This window comes from Dama dama, chromosome 5 (assembly GCF_033118175.1).
Source record: "Dama dama isolate Ldn47 chromosome 5, ASM3311817v1, whole genome shotgun sequence".
Taxonomy (NCBI): domain Eukaryota; kingdom Metazoa; phylum Chordata; class Mammalia; order Artiodactyla; family Cervidae; genus Dama; species Dama dama.
Genome location: NC_083685.1, coordinates 120,471,517 through 120,493,993, shown reverse-complemented (window position 1 = coordinate 120,493,993; position 22,477 = coordinate 120,471,517). Strand labels below are relative to the sequence as shown.

The following is a 22,477-nucleotide window of genomic DNA, read 5'->3' as shown; positions in this document are numbered from 1 at the left end:
CAGTTCAAAAGCATCAGTTCTTCGGCGCTCAGCCTTCTTTATAGTCCAACTCTCACATCCGTCCATGACTCCTGGAAAAACCATAGCTTTGACAAAGTCATGTCTCTGTTGAGCCCACGCCCAGTTCCTCTAGGAGGTGCCGGTCAGCTTCCCTGCCCTGCCCCGCCCCGCCCTGACCTGCAAGTTAGTCCCAAGCCTATCTGAGTCTTCAGCCCTGCTTCTCTTTCCCTCCAGGTCTCCCTTCCCCAAGCATCCCCCGCACACCTTAGGTCAGCTCCCACCCTCTACTCTTGTCATTCCACTGTCCCCAAGCATTCCCAGTACTCAGCATCTATGCCCAGCCACCAACAGGCTCCGGCCGCCTGTGCGCCCCTCTTTGCTGCCTCAGGTACCTTCTCTGCCCCATTCCCCTGCCCCTCTTGGAATCTTCCCACCTGGGCAGCCCCCACAGTCACCAAGGCGCAGATCCCCGTGACCTCTGGCTCTAACCGCCCTTGGCAGTCTCTCTCACCAGGCCTCGCAGCAGCCCAGTCCTCCTCCACACGGAGCCACCTTCCTGAGGGACAGCAGGGTCCCGAGTCAGGGTGTCTCTGCCTTCCATCCCTCTGTTTCCCCGGAGCTGGGCCTGGCCGTCACGGGCCTCCCTCCCTGCAGGACGGCTGGGGCGAGAGGGGGTACGCGTGTCTGTGCACACAGGCAAAGCACGCACCTGCCTTTAGACATGGAGAGAGTGCTGTTCGGTTTTTTCCTACCAGTGTGCCGCCACACTGGAAAATCGAGACGATAACGCTCTGGGAGAACCTCGTTTGGAAGAGAAGGGCAGGAAACACAGGGGTCTGGATTGGCCCTGGTCTCTACACTGAAAACCGCCCCATACCTGACCACACATGGAGACAGTCACGCTGGCAGTGTCTCCAGCCTGCGTGGCCACCTCGCAGGGACCAGATCAGCGTCTCCTCACCTTCCAGAAGCGTCATCTGCAGAAGCTCCCAGACTGTCTTAAAAAGGTCTCAGAGCCAAACAGATTGGCAGAAAGGGCAGTCCCCTCCTTCTTAGCGCCGTACTCGGTGGCAGGGGGCAAGAGCGTGGCAGGGAGTGGTCCACTGGGCAGTACAGCCCAGCGTCATCTGTATGGCACCCGGGCTGGCCCCTGGGTGCACATGTGAGGTTGGGCTGTGGAGAGAAGGGGCCGGTGGGGACGGAACAAGGCTCAGGAAGGGGGCCGTCCCTGCAGAGACTCCCCTGCCCCGTCCTGCTGCAGCAAAGGAGGGACCTGATGGAGCAAAAGCTGGGCACGGGGTAGGGCCACTTCCTGTCTATCTCTTGACCGGCCCCCGGCACCCTCTGCAGGTGCCTCTCATCATCCACAGGAGGTTCTGTGTGTGATGGGGCATCTACGATAGATCAGAGGGTAGAAGCCAGTGGCCTCACCTGGGCCCTAAGGCCTGGGGGGTCAGGAAGGACACATGCTGGGGAGAGCTGCCCCCTCCCCTCCCCTCTATGGTGGCTGTTTGGGTGACTGAGTAGACAAGAACTGGGGGGTCAACCAACAAAAGAAAAATAAGGGCTCAGGAGACATCAGGGAGCAGGGCTGTGGCCCCTCACCCTCTGCTCCGCGTGCTTTCCTGGCCGGCAGGTGTGGCAGCGAGGGGCTGTGGGCACCGGAGCGTTATATCACCAGGTGGGGCCCCCACGCTGCACCACTCTGTCTCACAGCATTTACGCACCAGGAGGCCTCGGAGCTGCTCCAGGTTCTCAGCCTCAGCGCCCAGCCTGGCAGGAGCGCGTGGCTGCTTGGGGCTGGTGGCAGTTAGTGGGACCCGCTGCCTGCACGTCTCCTGGAGGCTGTTTCCCACAGGCCCTGCTGCTCCAGATCCTGGTGGCTTCTCCTTGCCCCAGGCAGCTCTCACTCGGTGGGGTACCAGCCCTGACGCCTCCTCTCATCACCCCATATAGGGCCCTGGTGGCCGGCAGGCAGGATTCAGGACCCAGGCTCAGACACGGATGCAGTGAGGACAGGACCGGGCTATTGCCCGCAGCACCTCCTGGCCTCGGCAGCACCACGCGGAAGGGTGCCGCCAGATCCCTCTGTCCCTGGCCCATGGGCACAGTCCTCCTCGGCCTGCACAGGATGCAGGTGACGGAGCCGGACCTGGGGTCCCCCAGGACTTGCTGGCCTGCCCAATGGGGCAGCTGCCCTGTCCAGATGACCTGCCACATGCCTGGCCAGCAGGTCACTTGAGGGCAGTTTGCCTGAAGCCAGTCCCTTTTTCAAGACATTTTGCATCCCTTTGGGTCTCCTAAAAATAAGCTTTTAATTTGTTTTAAATTAATATTAATATGAAAGCTCAATTAAATTGTAATGCATCTTTTAGGCGAACTCTTAAAAAGCCCTTAACAAGTGTGAATACAGGTAAAATCAAGAAAAGTTGGAAGGTACATGCAAGCAGCAGCATCTTTCTACCTGTCAAAAGTCTGCTCCAAGATACAGGCCAGTGAGATGGTCCCAAGCAGCCATGAGGCCAGTGTGGGTCACCGAGAGGCCCGAGGGCCATTGTTGAAGGCCTGGGTGCCTGGGCAGCCTGTGGCTTCCTTGGATGCCAGGGTGAGGATGGGTGACTCTGCACACCGTGGTCACTCAGTGACTGTCTAACGATTGAGCTGGATTAGAACTTCGTTCTCTGGCCAGAACTCCGGACCCAGTCTGTGGCTTGGGTGACAAGGACGTTCATGCTGTCTGGTCTAGGCAGCACTTTCTTCTCACATTCCCACATCAGCTGCCTGCCCTAGCGAGGTCAGCAGGTGCCCTAGCTTCCCTGGGCACTCGCCCTGGACTACCTGGAACCAATGGAGATTCAGGGCAGCCCCACCATGCCCTGGGCCCTCCTGGGGAGTGGGCAGCTGGCCCAGGTACCCACTGCTGAACTACATGGCTGGGAGTGTCAAGGTGCATCTTGTGGTCTCTAGACTGGGGTGAAGGGTACCCTTTGGAGACCTTGTCCCACTCGGGCAGCCCAGAACAGAGCCCCCTCCTCTGCTCTGGCAGCAGAGCCTTTGCCAATGACACTTGCTTTAAGCCCAGCGTGTGAATCAGGCAAGGGAGTCAGTCCTCAGGCTCAGGGCTGAGTTCCCTGCTGCCCCCTGCCCCTGAAGCAGGTGGGATCCAGGTGGTGGAGACTCAGCAAGCCAACTTGCTTGCCCTGTGGTCACATCGGGAGATGGGAGTATAGGCTTCTGGGCTGGAGATCCAAGGCTGGTTCTCTGCCTGACCCCACCCCCACCCCCACCTGCTGCCCAGGCACGCCCTGCAGTGGGACTAGGGGAGTGTAGGGCTGGGTGCACAGGCTGTGAGCTAGCTGCGTGTGCCAGGGGTCTTCTCTCCATTGGGAGCTCCTGCGGGACTGCCCTGAGCCTGTTTCCCCTACTGGCTCCCCAGGGCTGGCTGGCACTATATCCCTATTTGGGACCCTCAGATCAGTGGGGTTCCCTTCTCCACCCCAGAAACAGCTTTCCTTGCCCTGCTCATTTCAACAGTTCCCAGAAATATTGTAGTTTGTACATCAGAGAATTGAGGTTTTTCTCTCTACTTATACTCACCGTCTTTGGAAATTAAAATACTTTCTCTCTGTTCTTTGAAGGGAGTGGGGTGGTTTGTCAGAGCAGCACTGTTGGAAGAAGCTACAAGGATATGGAGCCCTGGGTGCACCCTGCCCCCTGCCCCATCTCCCTTCTCATGTGGGGCAGGCAGCGCTGCCCCCAGGAACACATTGTGGGGGATCCCACTCCCCAGCGAGCTGCCCCCCGCCCAGTGCTCCTCCTGCCAGGAGCCAGGAGCAGCCCCAGCCCCAGTGCCAGGCCTTTTCTTTCTTCTCGTCATGGACGTTCGAGTCGGGTGGGGAGGCCAGGTCTACTGAGAGCCTCAGAGGACAGGAATGGGCTGCAGAGGGTGGCCCGTCAGAAATTCGAGAATGTGGGCTCCCTGGAGGTCTCTGCCTGGAGAGGCACAGCCCCGCCCCCAACCCTGCCATCTGCTCCCCACTTCCCCTGCCTGCTCACAGCTGAGACAGAGGGGTGTCCCAGACCAGCTCGAGGTGCTGAGTGCCTGGGTCCAGCAGATGGAGTGTAGGAGAACAGGGTGGGCTCCTCTGACCCTGTCCAGGGGCTCGGGGTGGGGGGTGTGTGTGCACCCCGATGTCCACAGTGGACTACAGCCCCTAGGGCATTCGTCTCATTGCAGCTGGCTTATTTCAACATAGTGTGATGCTTTGGCTGAGGCTCCTTCTCTGGCTGGCAGGGTTTGGAGCGGGTGGTGCTGGTCATCTCCCCATGTACCACCACCCCGGCCTTCAGAGGTGTCCTGGGGGGGGAGTGCTGGCTGCTTGCCAGGGAGGGTGTGAGAGGGAATGGAGGCGGAGACCCCAGAAGGTGCGAAGAACAGGAGGAGGGGGAGCAACCCTCTGAGTCACTCTCTCGGCCAGAGTCCGAGGGCGGCCCCAGGGGGGAGTGTTGGCCGCCCCCCTCCCCCTCCAGCCAAAAAGCTAAATTTACCCTTTTAATAAGAACCAGACTTATATCCGGTTTTCCTTTTCTTTTATTAGTTCTGGGCTGTTGGTGGTTGGGCCTGTCCCCTGTCATCATTGCCTCTACACTTGTGGGCCTGGTGGCTCAGCAACCACAGAGTTTTCCTATTATGGCCTGAGAGACACTGCCTTTGGGCCAAGCGGGTCTTCTGGAAGGTTCTCCCGGACCAGCGGAGAGGGGCCTCCCATGTGACGCCTGCCTGTTCTGGGCAGACACCCCTCACTGGGGCTGCCCCCACATCTCAGGGCGGGGCTGGCGGAGGCTTGCCTTCTGTCCCCACTGCTGGCCCCCACATGCCGCCTCCCACCAGCACGCCCTCTCCCACCACTGCAGCTGTCTCTCTTCCTGCCTCCAGCCTCTTCCTTCTCTCCTGTCCTTCCTCCCTCCCTCCCTAGGCCTGTCTCGGCTCCTTCTCTGGTCCCTGCATCATCTCAGGGCTGTGGATGGCAGCTGGGGTTATTGGATGGCATCCTCAGGGACTCGGGCTGGGGCAGCAGAGGATGGCCAAAAGCAGGGCCAGGAGCCTTTTTCAGAGTCTGGGCCAGTAAGGAAACCGGTTTGGTGGAGGTGTGACCCTGGGGAGCAGCGTCCCTGAGGGCTGGCCCAGCCTGTGTGTGAGTCCCTCACATGCGAACAAGTCACCACCTTGCACACACTCAGAGCCAGGCATTTATACCCGCATCCTGAGCGCACACTCAGAGCCCTGGCCCCAGACTTCCATGCACATCTGTAGCCTGTGTGCGTGACCATTGCCCGTATGCACTCTCAGCCATGCACACACACCCAGACACACCCCTGAGTGCCCACGTGCACACACACACACACACACGCATACATATTATCTCATGCCTGGGCCACTGGTGGGTTCCAGCCCAGCAGGGAGTGTCCCTGGTGGCATCAGGAATTGAGCCCGCAAACGCGTGTGCACCCAGAGCAGGTCTGGTGGCCAGCAGTGCAGGGTAGCCTCTACGGCCCAGCCCCTGCTCTACCCGCTTTGGTTTCCCGTGGGTCAGTCCAGAGCAGCCCCTCCCACCTGGGCCTGGTATCCCCAGGCCTGTCTCTCTCCCCACTTTCTTCTCCTGGGTGGCCAGACAGATGGACACCCACCCACCTGTAGGCAGGCTGGACCGAGGTCTCTCCACCTCTGTCCACGCGGACACCCGGGATGGACATCTGCCCTCCCCTTCCCTCTCCTGGAATGAGAGGAATGTGAACAGTCCACGTGGTGGGCTGTTACCCTTCCTGCCGCCTCCTTTCCAGTCGGCTCCCTCGGGGCTGGGGGGGGGGGGGGGCGCCTGGCCTAGTACCCGAGGGGCACTTTGGCCTCCCAGGCAGGCCACCCATCATGGCAGTGTCTCAGCTGCCCCTGAGGTCCTGGGGGAGAACCCAGGGATGGCCCCAGGGGAGCTGGATGTCCCCAGCGCCCAGGCAGGCTCTACCGGGGGCTGGGGGCGGTGGGGTGCCTTGAGCAGGTGTGAGTAGCAGGGCGGGAGCGGTTCTGGGCAGTGGGAGGGCGTAGCCGCCAGACACAGCACCCCTGGGGAGCCTTGTGCCAGCGGCCCATCAGCTGGGCCTCCAGCAGCGGCAGGGGAGCTGAAAAGGGCTTGACTCTCAGGAGCGGCTGCCAGCCATCACAGGGAGGTCTTTTGTGTATGTGCTTTTTTACAACCCATTTCACCGTTTCCAGAAAAGGTAGCTCGCTTAAGTCAAAACAAATGCTCCCGCTGCTGTACTCCGTGCTCCCATTCCTGCTCCCGGGCTCTCCCAAGCCCTTCTCTGTCTGTCCCTCCGTCAGCCTGGCTGACAGGGAGGTAGAGGCTGGAGGCAGAGGAGGTGGGCAGGCCCTAGGTCATCTAGGGCTCCAGGGCCAGCATCTGGAATGCCAGCCCTTTGCGCTCTGGTGACTTTGCTGCCTGTCAGACACTCCCTGGACTGGAAGCTCCTTGGAGCAGCCCTGGACTCCACGGCAGGGGCCCCATCAGCACCCCTCTGGCCTGCCCAACTTCTGTTGAATGTCTTGGCTGCAGCATGTGGGCCTGGCAAACAGGTTGGCAGAGGAAGGCCCCCGCCCCCTGGTTTCGCCTGGGGGCACGTGGGGCAGCCTCGAGCACGGCCAGCACAGAATGGCCCTGTGAGCACAGGCTAGGCAGTCAGGGGATTCCAGCCCAGCCCTGTCCGGCTGGGGCAGCTGGAAGTCGCCACACGGCCTGGGCCCAGGTATGGCCTGTCTCCCGGTCCAGGTTGGGTTGTCTGGGCCTTAGGGCGTGGGAACGAGTAGGCCTCCGGGGGTGAGGGCCGGGCCTGAGGAACTGGGCCATGGCAGGGGGTGGGGGGTGTCAACCAGCCCTCCCGGGCATTCTGGCTTCCGGAGCGGTTTTCTCAGCCAGCCCGGCACCCGGGCCAGGCCTCCGTGGTGTCCCAGGCAGAGCTGAGGCGGCGCTGGAGTCGGGGCTGGAGCCCTGTGTCTGGGGCTGCAGACCTTGGCCTGGGCTGGCCGGGCAGTGGGGACAGCGGGCTGGGGGCTGGTGTGTGGTTATAGTACCGTCTGCCTCAGTGGCCCTGTTCAGGTCTCTGTCCTGTGATGATGTTCAGCTTGGCCAGATGGCTCTGCTGCGAGCCCCTAGAGGACACGGCACAGGCCACTGTGACCATGCTCCCTGGACAGGCCACATCCAAACCCCAGAGGCTGCAGGGCCAACAGTGATGATGCCCATTCCTTCGTCAGTCCCATGGTGGGCCTGCCACCTGGGATCATGGTGACCTGAGTTAATACAAGGCTGTGAGAAGGGTTAGGGCAGACAGTGCCAGGCTCAGGGCTCCCAGCCCCCGGGGGGACTCTGAGCCAAAAGCCCCTCTGGCCCTTCCTGCTGCTCGGGGCTCCCACTATCCCCTCCCGGGTTGCTAACCACAACACTCCGTGGGCAAGGACCTTGCCAAGAGGAAAAAAGTCTCCAGCCCAGTTCCCGGCCAGACTTGGCCATGCAGCTCCAGCCCTGGCCGGGGCCCAGGCCGCCTCTGCTCAGGCTCTGTCTGGGACTGGCTACTGGTCGGCGGGCGGGGGCTGGGAGGTGGCAGCCAGGTCTGCCCATGCCTCTGCTAGCTGGGCACAGGGCCATGGCCGAAGTCCTTGGAGGTGGAAGTGACACGGGAGCATGGATGCTCTGTCTGAGGGTCAGGGGTCAGATGGGATGGGGGAGGCTCTGGGTGCCAGCCATCCCCTCCCCGACACCCACCATGGCAGTGCCCACCTGGCAAAGCCTGTAGGACCTGCGGCAGCTTGCAGACTTCTAGCCCAGGATGGCGGGAGGAGACTGACCCTTTTGGAACAAGGCTCATGGAACCCACCAACTGAGCAGGGTCCTGGCTGGGGGGCCCGTCAGGGGAGTTGGCTTTGCAGCTGCCCAGCGCCCATCCCCCAGGGCTGGCCTGCTGGTCAGGGGGTCTGAGAGCCCCTGGCAGGACCTGCTACTGTAGGCTGGGGCCTTAGGAGAGGACACCTGGGAATCCGCAGGTGGCCCACAGGGCGAGTGTCCGGAAAGTGGTCCCTGGAATGCATGTGGCTGTGCCCCAGAGCAGTGGGGTCCCTGTGACCTCTGTTTCCTTCCTTGTTGTATCTGTCATTTGAATGTCTTACAGTGAATATATAAACACATAACAGTCATGTGATAAAGCTCTTCTGTTTTCAATGTGAAAGGAAAAAGGAGAGAAAAGACACCCCCGCCCCCGAGATAAATGGTCCAGCCTGAGGCCAGACACTGGGGCCGCAAACCGCCCATGAGGCTGGGGAAGATGGAGCAGCAGGGGCATCCCCAAAAGGCTTGGAGCAAAGGAGGGCCCTGGGGAGCCCCGGACCGAGGTCAAAGGGCAAGACTGGAGTGCCGTCCCAGCCACTCACTTCCCACACTCAGGAGCAGGGGTTCCTTCCTTATAGACTCAGGAAAAGGCTCCAAGAGGGTCCCCCAAGTTGGGAGACTGGCTGGCTTGGCACAAGGTGGGCACACAGCAGGAAGCTCAGCCTGTTGGTGTGTCCCCTGCCCTGTGGAGCTGGGACCAGGGCTGCTGAGCTGCAGTGCCGCTCCCCTCCGAAGCTTCCACGCAGTGGGACACCCCCTTCTGGGATGGTGTCAAAACAGGCACCCTTAAGAGTGCCCAGCCAGGGCCAGGACCAGTCTTCTGGGGGAGGGGGACAGGAATTCCCACGTCTCCCTCACCCCTACCCCAGTTCCAGCTTAGAAGACATCCCCCTCTGGGCCTCAGGGATGCTCCCCACCTGCCCCTGGTGGGTGGTCCCTGGGGGTGTGGGTAGTGGGTCTGCAGAGGTGGCCTGCTGCCCATGCAGGATGCCGGGGTGCGGGAGACCCTGTGAAGGGGGTCATCTCTGAGCCTCAGTTTCCCTGCATCCGGACCGGAGGGGCCCTATGGGATGCCAGGCCACTCCTCCCGCCCAGCTTCAGGCCCGCCCACCGCCCCCGCCCGCCGGGCTGTGGGAGAACTCAAGGTTCTCAGGCCGAGCTCCCAGAGAAATCCTTTATCCAGACCAACTTCTGGACTTGGTTGCTTCCCACTGTCCCCAGGAAGAGCAGGGCGGAGGGACTTCCCTGGGAGGGTGCGGGGGTGGGAAGGCCTGGGGGACATGGGGTGGGCCTGGGCGAGGCAGGAAGAGGCCTCACTCATCCCACAAGCATGGCCCCCCCCAGGGTCCCTGGAGCCCAGCAGGAACCGCCCTCCATCTCCTGCCTGCTCTGCCCGCCCGCCCGGGAGGCCAGTACTTCCCTTCCCAGCCCAGAGTCTCCTCCCCTGGCTGGACGTGCCTGTGGTCTGGCCGGGGCCCATGGCAGTCCCAGCCCTGCGGTCTGGGAAGTCCCTGGCTCTTGGACACCTTCGCCCCCTGCCCGTGGGTCCTCTGGTCCTTTCAGGGTCTCCCTTTGGCCTGATACCCACCACAGAGGTCAGCTCACACCCTAGCACCTGGCCAGCATTCACAGACCCTTCCACTGAGGCCGGTTCCTGAGAGAGGCCTTTCTCATCCACGAGTCTCATCCTCAAATGGGAGTGAAGGGAAGTGAAGGGGAGCTGCCAGGGTCCTGGTGGGGCAGCCCCTCCCTCTCCCCTGCTCCAGGGCCTTGCCGCCTCTCTGCTGAGTCACCTCATGTCTGGGAAGCTCCCAGGGCCAAGCCAGGCTGGATGAGGCATCACAAATTTGCAAATTCCCCCTGCCTCCCGGGTAGGGAAACAGCTGCCCTGACTCACCTTGGGCCGGGCCTGCAGCCTCCTGGAGCCCCCAGAACCCTTGCAAACCCTGCCAGGCTGCTGCGTTCAGCCTAATGGGATGGTGAGCCCCCAGAACCTTGTTCCGCATCCCCTGGGATGGTCCCAAGCCAGGCTCACTGCCCATGGAATGGAGGTGACAAGGTGCCAGGGGGCCCTGCTGGGGTAGGGGCTGAACTGTGCAGCCCAGACCACCCGCCTGGCACCAGGGGCTGCACTGCGCAGAGTGCACTGCGGCCATCATTCCTAGGCAATCCACTGGTTGCCATGGTAACCTGGAGAGACACGATCAGCCTGGCCGTGGCCACTGGACAGGGCAGAGAGTGGGACACAGTGTCAGGGTGCAGGTAGGTAGGCCATGGAGGCTAGCTGCTGGGCGAAATGCTGAGTATCCTGAAACATAAGTGACTGACTGCGTCTCAATGCTACCGGTGAGGGCCTGAAGCCTGAGAAACCCTGGGAACATTAAAGCAGATCCTGGCATGTCCATTCTCCTCCTGTGGTTCTCTCTTGCTCTGCCTCAGTTTCTTCTCTTGCTCACCTGGTAGAGGGCACACCAGTGTGATGAGGTGGTTAACGACCCTGTGAGAAGTTTGAAGACCCCGCCGGGGGAGAAAGGCCAGAACCCTAGTGCCACCTGGGCGGGGGGGCAGACAGAGACTGCTGAGACCTGCCGACCCTAGACCTTTTCGGGAGGTGCACTCTGGCAGGTCTGCCGGCAGCTAAGAGGCCTGGGGGAGTCAGCCTCCGAAGTGAAGACCTGCCCATAGGGTCGACATTTCCCTCAAGCCCTGGGTCCCTGAACGTTTATTCCCACAGTACCTGGCACCTGGTTGCCAGGGGTGGCGGGCGGGGTGAAGGAGGACAACTCAGCAGAAGTGCCAGTCTTCAGGGTTTTGCAAGAACAGGAGGGTGTCAGGGCCCCCAGGGCTGGAGCGGGCAACTTCTCCCATCTTGGCTTCTTCGCTATTTGAAGACAAAAGCCCGGGAACCTTGGGGCCTGAGAGTCAGCCCTGGGGAAGGGCTCCTTAGTGCTGGTCCCTGCCCAGACTCATTCTCGCCCACTGTGTCCACAGCCAGCAGCCGCCTGATGGGAAACTCTCCGGCCTCCTCTTTCATGGGCAGTTTCCTCACCAGCAGCCTGGGCTCGGCAGCCTCTGCGCACCCCAGTGGCCCCACCCCGTCTCCCTCGGATCAGGCCTACCGGGGCTCACACCCCGCCACCTCCCAGATCTGGTTCTCCCACTCCCATGAAGGTAAGTCGGGGCCCAGGCTCCCAGCCGTGCCCTACAGCTAGAGCCACTGATTGTGGTGCCCAGGGCCTGTGGTGAAGCAAAGGGCTCTCCTGCTGTGGCTGGCAAACCATGCCAAGCACCGGGGCGAGGGCCTGCCTCCCTGTCGAGGATGCCCCCATGGGGGAGGTGGTAACTGGTTGGAAACAGAGTGGGGGGGGGGTGCAGCCCCGCCAGTCAGTGGTCCTGGCCAGATGTGCAGCAGAGACAGACAGAGAGGGAAAAAGTGGTGGGGCCGGGAAGGCTCGGGGGACCTGAGGAAATGTGGAACACAGCTGGGCTGGCCAGGCAGGCCTGCGCCCACCTCCCAGACTCGGAGAGGCATGGGCTCCAGATGTGTCAGCTGGGAGGGAGGGGAGGGGAGGAGAGAGCTGTCAACAGACTCAGGCTGCCACCCTGGGGGCCTGGCCTAGAACACAGTCCCTCCCTTGCCCCTGCCTTCCCCTCGGTTGCAGCCTTGTACACACAGTAGGTGCCTCATACGTGTCACTCTCAGGCCTCGTGGCTGGCTGGAGGGCCCCTGCAGGCCCTATTAGGATATTGAGGTTCCCCTTGGCACTCTCAGGGAAGGTCACCACCCCCACCCAGCTCCGTACTGTCTGCTCAGCCCCTGGGCACTGTGATGCGGGCAGTGACCCTTAGCCCCAGTGTCCCCAGCCCGAGGTTGCTGGTATCCAGTCGGCCGCCATGGCGTGGGAAGGGTTAAGCCCGACGGCGGCTGGCACGCGGAGAGGTAATTGCAGTTGGCAGCGGGCACAGAGGGCTCTGCGCTCCTGGCACCAGCACCGCCGTAACTCAATGACTGCTGAGCGGCGGGCGTTGTGTTTGCAGAGCACGCGGACCCACACACCGCGCCCGCTGCCGCCCGCGTTCCAGGCGGGGAGATTAGCGCCCAGCGCTGCTGGAGAGCGAGAGAAACCTCTCTTTGTGCAACAAGAAAGGGGCTGTTTTCCAAACAGGACAGGTGACGAGTGAGGGACAGTTGTTAAAATAATCTGGGCTTTAAGCGCTGTGCGGAGCACACATGTTGGGTAGGCGATAAGGAGCAGCTCCCTTCCCCAGTGGAAGGGCGGCCAGGCTGGCCCTGAGGACCCAGGTGGGCAGAGCAAACACCTGGCCCAGACCCTTCTGCTGCCTGCTTCCCACCCCTGCCTCTTCGCAGCCTCCCCAGGGCACACCTGGTGCAATGGTGTCAGGCCCCGGATCGGGGCTTCCTGGGCCGGCCGTGCTGGGCACCCCTTGCTCCCCTGCTCCTCCCAGCTCTTCTGCATCTGCTGGGCGAACTCCTGGACCTGGCAGGAGCGTCTGGCTCCCAAAACGTCTGTGGGGGGAAGGAGAGGGCCGAGTGCCATGGGGCGGGCAGGGCATACTCGCAGCAGCCGTGTAGGACTGCTTCCACCAAACCCACGGCCGCTGCCCTGCCCTGACCTGGCCACAGGGGCGTGGGCATGGCCAGGCTGACTGCCACGGTGATCCCTGGTCAGGGTCAGGATGGCAGAGCTCTGCGTCAGAAGGTACATATCCCCCTGCCTCTCCGGCCCACCCTTGAGGACCTTGCTGGCAAGAAGGGCGGTTTGTGGGCAGTGCCACCTGCCCTGGGGCCCAGGGAGAAGGCGCCTTGTCCTGCCCCTCTGGGGGCTGCCGGGGAGGCGGGGGTGGGCGGGTGAGAGGCAGCCCGCAGATAGCGCCCTCAACGGCCTCCAGACACTCACTTCCCCCGGCCAACGGCTGCCTCCGCGGAGTTGCTCGTGGCCTGCGGGGCACCCCGCCACCCGCAGCCACAGCCCCAGAGCCACCTGGCAAGTTGCAGTTCCCACAACCTAGTGTGGGGGAGCAGTGTGTGGGAGGGTGCCAGCCGCCCAACCCACCCCTTACCCACTGCACGCCGGGAAGGCAGCTGCTCCAAGGCAAGGACAGTTGGAGCAGCCCCGAACCAGCCCTGGCGCCTCCTTGGGCTGGGTGCACCCACGGTCTCATGGGGGAGGGTGTGCATGTTGAGGCGGTGGGCTCCGCGGGCAAATGCAGCGGGGAGCAGGACAAGGGGAAGCGAGGAGGCCTCTGAGCCGCCCACGTGGAACACAGGCTCCAGAACACAGAGTGGAGGGGAGAGCAGGGCCCACCCGGGCCAAAGATGAGTTTAGGGGTTCAGCAGCCCCTGGGGAGAGCACCCCCAACCTGCCAGGTCCCTCCTGAGGGTAGCTCGTGTGTCTGTCCTGGGGACGCTACCACCTCCCAGGCCTGAGCCCCAGTCTCCCCTTCTCTGCCTGCAGTTGCGCTGCCCGGCCTGGGACCCCCTTCCTACGGGGTTCCCCTGCCCTCCACTCTCTGCAGCCTCGCTCTGACAGGCCACGTGGTGCGGCCGGTTCGCTGTGAGTTCCCAGCGTAAAGGCCGGCAGGCGGGCGGGGCCGGGGCGAGTGGCAGCGCTGGCTGGCTGGCTGCCCTGGCAGCGTGCCTGGCTGCTAGTTTGACTGGGTGCCAGCTGGCTGCCCGCGTGCCGGGGCCTGTTTCTCTGCCGTGTGTGTTCAGGGGGAAGGGGGGCCGAGGTGGGGCGGGGGGCACGCGACATGGCCGGAGAGTGGGGGCTGGCGGGCAGGGTGGGCTGCCTGGGCGGGCTGCTCCACAGTGTGGCCTCACCCTCATCCTCTCGCCGTCCCCAGGATGGGCAGAGAGACAGGTGTCGGGCAAAGCCGGCTTGCTACCCTCCTCCAGCCTGGGAATAGTCAGGGCTGGGCCCTGATAGGAGTTCTTAGCTTAAGAGCAAGGATGCCAGGATGGTGGGGGGGGTGGGGGAGGGATGTCAGTGGGGGCCAGGAGAGCGGATGGGCCCTTCCACTCCAGGCAGGGCCCCCGGCTCTCCATGGGTGGACCCAACCCACCATCTGGGGGACAGCCACCAGAGCCGAGGCCAGGGCTTCCTGCTTCCCTGGTGGAGCAGCTGGGGTGCAGGGCAAGTACCCCAGAACGGAGGAGCCGCCCCAGAACATCTGGCCTGGGGCAGAGCTTGTCTGTCCCGGGCCTCTTACCCTACTCCACCCCCCAGACCCCCCACCCCAGGCTCAACCAAGTGAAGGATCCCGCCAGAAACAAGACTTTCCCTTCCGGGGCCTAGGGTCAGGGTGGGCGGTGGAACTGACCTGAGGCAAAGGGGTGAGCCAGTGTTCAGCCGGCCTGCCCTGGGTGGGTCCCCGTGGGGGTGGGGTGCAGCACAGCTGGCTCTATTGTCAGCAGGCCAGCCCCCTCCCGCCCTCCTCCACCCCCCCCACCCCCCCCACCCCCGCCCCCGGCTGCCTGGTGGGACCACCCACGGGGCCATGAAAGGGGATTCTGTTCCTTGGGGCTAAGCTGGGGAGGAACGGGGCTGCTGGGTTCCCACAGCCTGGGCCACTCCTGGTCTCTTGTGCCACCTGGAGGGGGAGCCTCCGGAGGCAGCGGGCACATGCGCCAGCGCTGGCCGTTAGTCTGGCCGGCCTCTTTGTCAGTTGCACCCGCCCCAGAGGCTCTTTCTCCTGCCGGGGCTGGGCTCACCTCCAGTGGGGCAGGGGTCTCACCCAAGAGCCACTAGGCACTCCCTGCAGTTTCCCAACCCCGCCCCCCCGGCTTCCCTGAGCCCCTCAGCTGTCCTTCTGTCCCCTCTGTCCCCTCTAAGACTTCAGGGTTCACCAGGGCTTCTGGGAGCACGTCTGTGTGGGGGACAAAGGTCCCAGCCGGTGTCACCGTCTCGGTGTGGTGACGCTGTCGAGAGGAGCCCTCTGCCTGCCTGTCTCTGAGGCAGATCCCTGCCCGGGACCTTGTCCTTCTTCCCTGGATGCTGGCCTCTCCAGCCCCTTCTCTTGGCCTCAGCTTTCTCGGTGGCCAAAATGGCCTCTGAATCTGCCCGCACAGGACACCGATGTTCACCTCCCCTCCCTGCCCAGAGCAGTAAAGATGCCCCCACATGTAGGCAGCATTCCTCACCCTGCCCACCTGTTCCTGCTGGTGCCAGAGGGCAGGACTGGGTCAGTAGGGGCAGCTGACCCCCCTGTGATCTGGGGACAGTGTAGGGGAAGTGACCAAACTCCCCAGATCCAGACGTGGGGGATCAGGGCTGCCCTGCCAGACAGGTCCTCTCCCGCCAGCTTCATCGTAGCCAGAGGGAGCCCTGTCCCACCTGGACCTCTGACCTCCTCCAGAGCTTTCTCGGGGTTTTGCGTGGCCAGAACACCCCCCGGCTCCCTGTGACCTTGGCCCTTCACTGCACTTTGCCTCTGCCCACCTCCCCATCAGGGTCCCAACCTCCAGGGACCCCTCTGTCCTTGCATGTCCCCTGTAGCAACTGTCCACTGCTGTGCTGGGGGTCTGAGGACCTTCCCGGACTGCTGTTTGCACCCGGGCGTGTGTGTGAGCTATACTGGGTCTGACAGGGTTGGGAGAGGCCCAGTGTCACATCTGGGTGTGGGGCTGGCTTGCACTGTTCCTGTGGCCGCAAGACCCCAGCATCCCCCCAAGCACTATGCTCTATGTGTATCTTAGATACCCCGGGATGGGGTGGGGGGGTCTTGGAGCATCCACCCAGGAAGACAGGGTATAGTAGGTGTGGTCAAGGGTAGTGTAGTGCTCTCTCCAGCCAAGCTCCCTGACAGACAGAGGTGATGGGTGGGATGTTGTGAGTGTTTGGGGGGTCATGCCAGTTTGTTCCTAGCTCCAAGCTCTGAGACTCTGTCTCTCCCCCAGTTTTAGTCCTGAGCAAGACCTGGTCCCCAGCCCTCTCTGGCCCATAGGTCCTGCTCCCCCGGAGCGGCTGCTGCTAAGGTCTGCACCTCAGCTCTGTACGGCCTGAACCCAGCTCCTCCCTGCACAGCACTTGCTGGGAGCCCTGGACTGTCCATGACCACCTGGCTTCTGGGCTAGCTGCCTGCTGCTTTTGTTCCAGAGGTGTCCGTGGGAGCCTGGCACCTTCCCCTGGCTCTGAGCCATTCCTCTCAGCCTAGGAACAGACCAGGCAGCCGGGCCCCAAACCTGGGGCGACTGGGGGTCAGTGTGTGTGCCTGGGCCAACTTTAACGGGCCACAGTGGCACAGAAATCATTTTGTGCCAGCCTTAGGCCCCAGCCCCAGCCCTCAGCTGCAAGAGGTTGAGATCTGGGCACTCCCTGAGAGGCCCAGCTTCCAAAGCTGCCTTCAGCCCATTAAGGGGTCTCACTCAGCTGCTCCCAACGATGTCCTGGGTGGTCGATCTTGGGAGCTGCACTGTGATGCCCAGCCTGGACTCCCAAGGGTTCTGACCACTGAGTGTGAGCCTGAAGGGGCTTATGGACGGAAACCGGAGTATTTGGCAAGGAACAGGGAGGACATGGGAAGGAGGCTGTTGCAAAGTTACCTCCTTCAGATACTAGAGCAAGGATGGTGGCAGATGTCCTCCCCATATGCTGCCAATGACCTTCCTGTGCCCAGGACAGGCATTACTAGTCGATTGCAACACTTTCCAAGCTGCATGTGGACACAGCCTCAGAATCCTTCTTAACCCAGCTTTCAATGTGGTCACTACTGTTTCGTAGTCTTGTGTACCACAGTGGAAATCCACTGACACCCTGAGTGAAAAGGATGTCACAGGAAGAGAGCCAGCACCCAGTTAGTGTTGGTGTGGCAGAATTCAGAGGGATAGATGTGTGTGGGGCTCCAGGAACAAGGGCTCTTTGCCTAGGTGTCCGTGGGGATTGTCATGGGTAGTGTAAAGTTGGGACCTGTCAGGGTTGGCAGGACACCAGTTGAGGGTGGAGTGGTCTGGTGGGGCTCTATCCAGAGGGTCTTTTCCCCTCTGCTGAGCCCTGGAGGGTGGGCTTGACCCACGAGATGGGCAGTTGAGATGGTTCGACTCGGGTTTTCTGGATCACCAGCCCGCCCCTCCCCCACAGTGTGGCCAGCTGTATAAAAGCAGGATTCTCGGCCCCATAGATTGGGGGCTCAGCCAGTCACGTTGTGGGGAGCTGCCTTTGGGACTTGATGTCAGACCCTGCTGGCAGCCCCTGGCCACAGCTCAGGGTTCAGTGGTGGGGAGAACTTTCTAGCAACTCGAGCCTCCGGGGAGGTGGCCATGTTTTTGTCAAGGCATCATGGAGGGCAGGGGGCATCTGTTGTGGAAGGCCTTGCCCGCATGGGTGTGCAGGGAGCCAGCGGGGAGCCGGGGCAGGACCCTGGTGGCATGATGGTGATTAGAGCCCTGTGTGTCAGGCAACTGGTAGTTTGCTAAGCCTGCAAGGTCTGCACTGAGCTCAGTGGGCCTGGGGGTGGGGGTCTCAGGGACCCTGTGGTGGGAGTCCCCTGACCCACCCCACAAGGGATTCTGGTCTGCTGGTTGGCTGGTCACAAGCCACACCCCACCCCATGCCCAGACCCTGGCCAGGAGACAGTCAGCCTTCTGAGACACAAGAGTCGGTCTTCTCCTAGGAGGGTGGACCCTGCAAGGGCCGCAGGGAGGTGTTGTCACCTCCCCAGCCTTTGGGTCTGGCCTGGGGCAGGTGGGGCACCTCGGGCTGCTGGGAAAGTTCTACAGCAAAACCCAGGAGAGGTGAGGTGCCATCAGGTGGGGTGGGGACTGACCCCGTCAGGCAAGGAGGGCGCATGTAGGGGGCCAGGGCCACCTCTCTTTCCTCTCCAGCTGAGAGACTTGCAGCAGGCCTGGGGTCCTCCCGGGCACCTTCTCTGGTGGGGTGACAAGAGGCGCCTCCTACCCCATGGCACCTATTTCCCCTGTAAAGTGTCCCCACCCTTCCTCTCACCCTTCCATCTTCAGACCTTGCCCTCTGGGCAGCCCCCACCAGGGGTGGGCTGCCCGCTGGCTCCTCTCCTCCTTAGCCCACTGAGCACACTCCCCACCAACACCCCTGACCTTCCCGGATGTGGCCAGCAAGGGCCCCGGGGGATGCTGGCAGGGGCTGGGTGTCCTAGGAGACCAAGGACCTGGTCTGTGCTGCCCCTGCCCAGCTCTAGACTGCCTCCACATCATTGAACCCCATTAGGTGCTGACGGTGTCACCTTTTTGTCCCCTGTTAATGCTCACATTACGGGTGGGGTTAAGTCTCCTGACAGCTCAGAGCGTGGGACCAGGATGGGGAGAATCTCAGTGGGCTGTTCGCCGAGGCCCAGGGCTTCTCCCTAGAACTCAGCAGGGGCTTTCAGGGCTCCGAGGGCCGCGGGGGCCTGAGGACACAGCGTGGGCTCACCTGTCAACTGGGGCGATCGCAGTAGCCAACCTTGGGGGGGTGTGAGAGCCTGGGAACAAGGGGGTTCTGGACCACGCCACCCTGAAGGAGTACAGGGTTGAGGGGCTCTGGCCCTGGGTTTCAGGGTATCCGACCCCCATCCTCTGCTCCCTGAGACCTCTTCAGAGCCCACCACCACCACATTCTCCTCTGCAGAAGCCCCTTTGAGGACCTGAGGCATTTCCCAGGCCAGCTACAGCAGCCCTGGCTTCTGGTCACAGAACAGCTGCTCTGATTCATAAAAAATCATTTTTTATTTTCTTCTTCAATTCAGAGAGTAGGGTCTTGTTGGGAAGAAGAAAGGGTCCTTTCTGTGGCTGAACTGGGAGGACTTCCCTGCTTCCTCCCTCTCTGGCCCCCACCCCAGATGCCCACCCGCTCTTCACACTTCCCGTCCCTGGCCACCCCACTCAGCTCCAACCCTTGCCCACTCCGTTTCTTCTTCCATCTCCCCATCCTTACTCCCCCAGTCCTAACTCCCCCCCTTCTGGGGTCCCAGAGGGTGGGACTTTATGCAGACTGGAGATGGGGGGAGGAGCCCCCGTAGATTCCTGTCCCCTGATCCCTGGCCAGCAGTTCAGGGTCAGAAGTGGAGGGACAGGCATGGCCATCACCCTCCCACTGCCCCCCGAAGGGTGCGGCAGGAAGGAGCCCACCACTTGGCCAGCTGAAGGCCGGCTCCCCCGAGGGTGGGTGGGCGGGAGGCCCAGACCTCCCGAGGGGTCACGGGGGGTCTGTGCCTGGGTAACCGGCGTCTGGGAAGGAGGAATTTACAGACTTCTGTTTACCAAAACGAGGCCCCGTAAAACATTTAACAGCAGCCAATTAAAGGGGGACAGCTGTGGCACTTTAACCGCTCCCCCCAGTACACACACAGGCCTCTGCCCACCCCCCCGCCCCGGCCCTGGCCTGCCCCCACCCCCGATGGGCTCGGCCAGCTTTTGTCAGGTCTTCCAGGAGCTGCATTTCATCTCGGAAACATCTGCTCCAGATGTCTCCAGTCAACAAACCAGGCGAGGAGGCCAGGCTCCCCAGACTCAGCCGTGCCCTCGGCATTAGGGGGCTGCAGAGGGATAGGGCTGGGGGGCAGTGGGCACCTCCCCTGTATCCTCCCACGGGCCTGGGGATGTGAGCCCCTCGGTGGGGAGATGCCCAAGGGACTTCTTAGAGCTTTTGCAACACGCGTGCTTGAGGGGAACCTCCAAACGGGGCTGGTACGGGAACGTTCTGCGGGGAGCACCTCTTGAGGATGGGTGCCACAGCTTGACCTCAGACCTCCTGATCCAGAGACCATCCTCCTGCATCATTAGGGGCAGGATGGTGGATATGTCGAGGGGGCCGCCAGGATCAGGGTGCAGAGTGCACCCTTTGGGCTGGGGGCCTTGTCCCTGGGGGATCCCAGAGTGTTTGATGCCTGTGTGGTTCCATTCTCTCACAGCTCCTCGTCCATCCCTACCTCTTAGCTGGGTTCCGCAGCCCCACCCACACTGGCACGGCTCACCACCCCAGCCTCAGACCTGCCAAGGGGCTGCTCCTGGGCCCCTCATACTCACAGCAAGCTCCAGGGCTCACCCCCATGCACCCACAGAGATTGAGCCGGCCTCCACCCTCCATCTCAACAGTCTCAGCACCCAGGCAGGCCAGCCTCAGGGCCTCTGAGGACCTGGAGCCTGGAGGCCTGTCCTGCAGCTCTGAGCCTCTCCTTCTAGAAAGGTATTGGTCTCGTGTGTTCCATGGAGCCTCTGGCCGTGAGTTGCCACAAGGAGTTCCAGTGAAACAGCAAAGGGCTTCTGTCCTAAGAGGAATTTAGAAAACAGTAAATGAGCAGGTCACACGGAGCTAGCTCCCTGCTTCAGACTTGTCTGTAACTTTGTCGTGATGCACTAAGAGGGATGTTGGTACCCCTGCTCCCCAGGCATTGGGCTCACGGCTCCCTTGTATCAAGGCACAGCTATGACCCAGCTTGAACACTCACCCTGGGACCCACCACCCTCCCGCGGGGCCCGCAGCCTCGGGACCCTGCGCCAGCCCCTCCTCCTCCCTGTGGCCCCTGCTCCCCGGGGAGACCCTGGGATTCCTTCCTGCTCCCTTGTCACAGCCCAGGCGCCTCAGAAGTCAGGTGGGAAGCCGCCCCCAGCAACCCGTCACTCTTGGGACAGCCGTGGGGTCCCCAAGAGCAGCTCCTCTGGGACTCATTTTCCATGGGGAAAATGTTAAGAGCATTAACTCAAAGCAGGAATTTTGGAGCAAGACAGCATCCTGTCCACCCCAGCCCAGCCAGCTCAGCCATCCCAGCTGCAGGCCTCTGCCCGCCCCCACCCCCTCACCGCTGGGCCTGGTAGAGAAGGACCAGCTGTGAGGAGCCACATTGCAAGTGGCTCTGGGCATCCAATAGACACGCCTCCCATGGCTGTGCCTGGTCTCAAGGTGCCAGTGCCTAAGGGGCCTCCTTGGCCAAATGTTCGCTCTTTCTGTCTTCATCACTTCTGGGAGGCAGGGTATGGGTCCCAGGTGGCCAGAGCAAAGTCCGGGGTGTAGTTGGTGGTCCTCTGCTGGGCAGGGCCAGGCCAAGAAGACAGTCCAAGCCCCTCAAAGGGACAGAGAGGGGCCTGCTTGACATGACTCGGAGGCTCCAGGGAGGGTCTCGGGCTGGGGACCAACGTAGGAAGCTCTTCTGGGGGGCGATGCCGCCGTGGCTGGGGACCAGCTCATTGTGCCGATCTCAGAGCACTGAGGAGGCCGGCCACTGGACAGCCCGGTGCCCGTGGCCTCCAGCCAGGCAGAAGCTGGCCACACCCAACCAACTCAGCCCCGGGGCGTGGGCCACTGAGCCCAGAGTGATTTGCTCACCTGGCAGCTACGGATGGTACAGGCCAAGGTGGTGTCCGGCCTTGCCTCTCTCCTCTCGGCCTGAGCTGCGAGAGCCTCCATGTCCACTGCATGTGACCGCCACATCTCCCTCCTCCCCAGACACCTCTCCAGAGCCCCTTTTGTTGGCCTGCCTCGAAGCTCCTGCACTGCTAAGTGCTGCTGGGAGAGAAATCAAAGGCTCCCTCCTCCATCCTCCCCTCTCTCCCCAGCCCATCAGCAATTCAATTTGTGCCACACCGGAGGGATGGTATTAGTCGAGTCAGAGTTAATATGATGTATTGATGGGTTGATTTCCCACTGGCGGGCTGCACGCCGGGCTCTGTGGGGCGTCACTCCTGGGCCACCCGCCGGCTTCTCACCTCCCTGGGGTCAGGGCGGGTGCAAGCCTGTGGCCCAGAGGCGCCTCTACTGCAGTCTCCTTGCTTCTCTAGCTCCAGGGTACCCCAGATTTTCGGGGAGTCTGGCATCCACCTTCCTACCCATGAGCCACTTGGATCACCATGGAAACAGCAATGTTCTCTATGGGCAACATCGTTTCTATGGAACCCAAAAAGGCAAGTGCTGGCGTGGGTCTGTGAGGGATTGCATGGGGCCTGGGACACAGTGCATCCTGGAGGGGTGGAGAGCAGGGCTGGGGGCTTCTGGGGTGCCAGGTGAAGGTGTCCAGCCTGGATGAACCGTTCTCTCCAGGCCACACTGTAGGTACAGGGGCCGGAAGAGGATGGGCCTGCTTCTCAGGCCCCCAGAAAATTTATAAAGTGCGGGGCCCAGGACCATGGCCAAGCAGCTGGTTGCATGCCGGGGTCAGGCAAGCATGTTGAAAACACAGCCATGCTCCGTGAGCTCTCATCACCCAGGTGGAAGCATCTCAAACAAGCGCGGCCCTGAAGGAGTGGCACCCAGCTCAGCACCTGGCCTTACCCTGTGGCACCCCCCCCCCGCCCCGCCACCGACTCACCTAAGCAGCTCAGGGGGTCCCAGGGGCAGCTCAGGGGAGAATACCACCTGGTGGGGGTAGGGGAGCCCCCTAGAAGTCTGTACCTCTTGCCTCATTGAGCTAGACAGCAGAAGGCCCAGCCCCCAACCCACACCAGGGCTTAAGGTCAGAGGGGTCAGGGGTAGGGGGTAGGGGGTGGAGGCAGCGGCAGGGGACAGGGGCAATGGTGTGCCCCCAGCAGACAGAGGAGGGACTCCTACCCCATTGGCAGGAGATGTCGCTGGAGAGGG

General features: G+C 62.3%; 1 protein-coding gene across 4 annotated transcripts in view; it reads left to right on the top strand.

Moving 5' to 3' along the window:
• The window catches only part of BAHCC1 (BAH domain and coiled-coil containing 1), a 56,370-nt gene that overhangs the window by 8,484 nt on the left and 25,409 nt on the right, over positions 1-22,477 (top strand). For all 4 annotated transcript variants that reach the window (XM_061144542.1, XM_061144543.1, XM_061144544.1 and 1 more), the window contains exons 2-3: positions 10,926-11,105; positions 21,682-21,804. In XM_061144542.1, the coding sequence (XP_061000525.1) occupies positions 10,926-11,105; positions 21,682-21,804 (303 nt within the window). The remainder of the gene's footprint in view (positions 1-10,925; positions 11,106-21,681; positions 21,805-22,477) is intronic.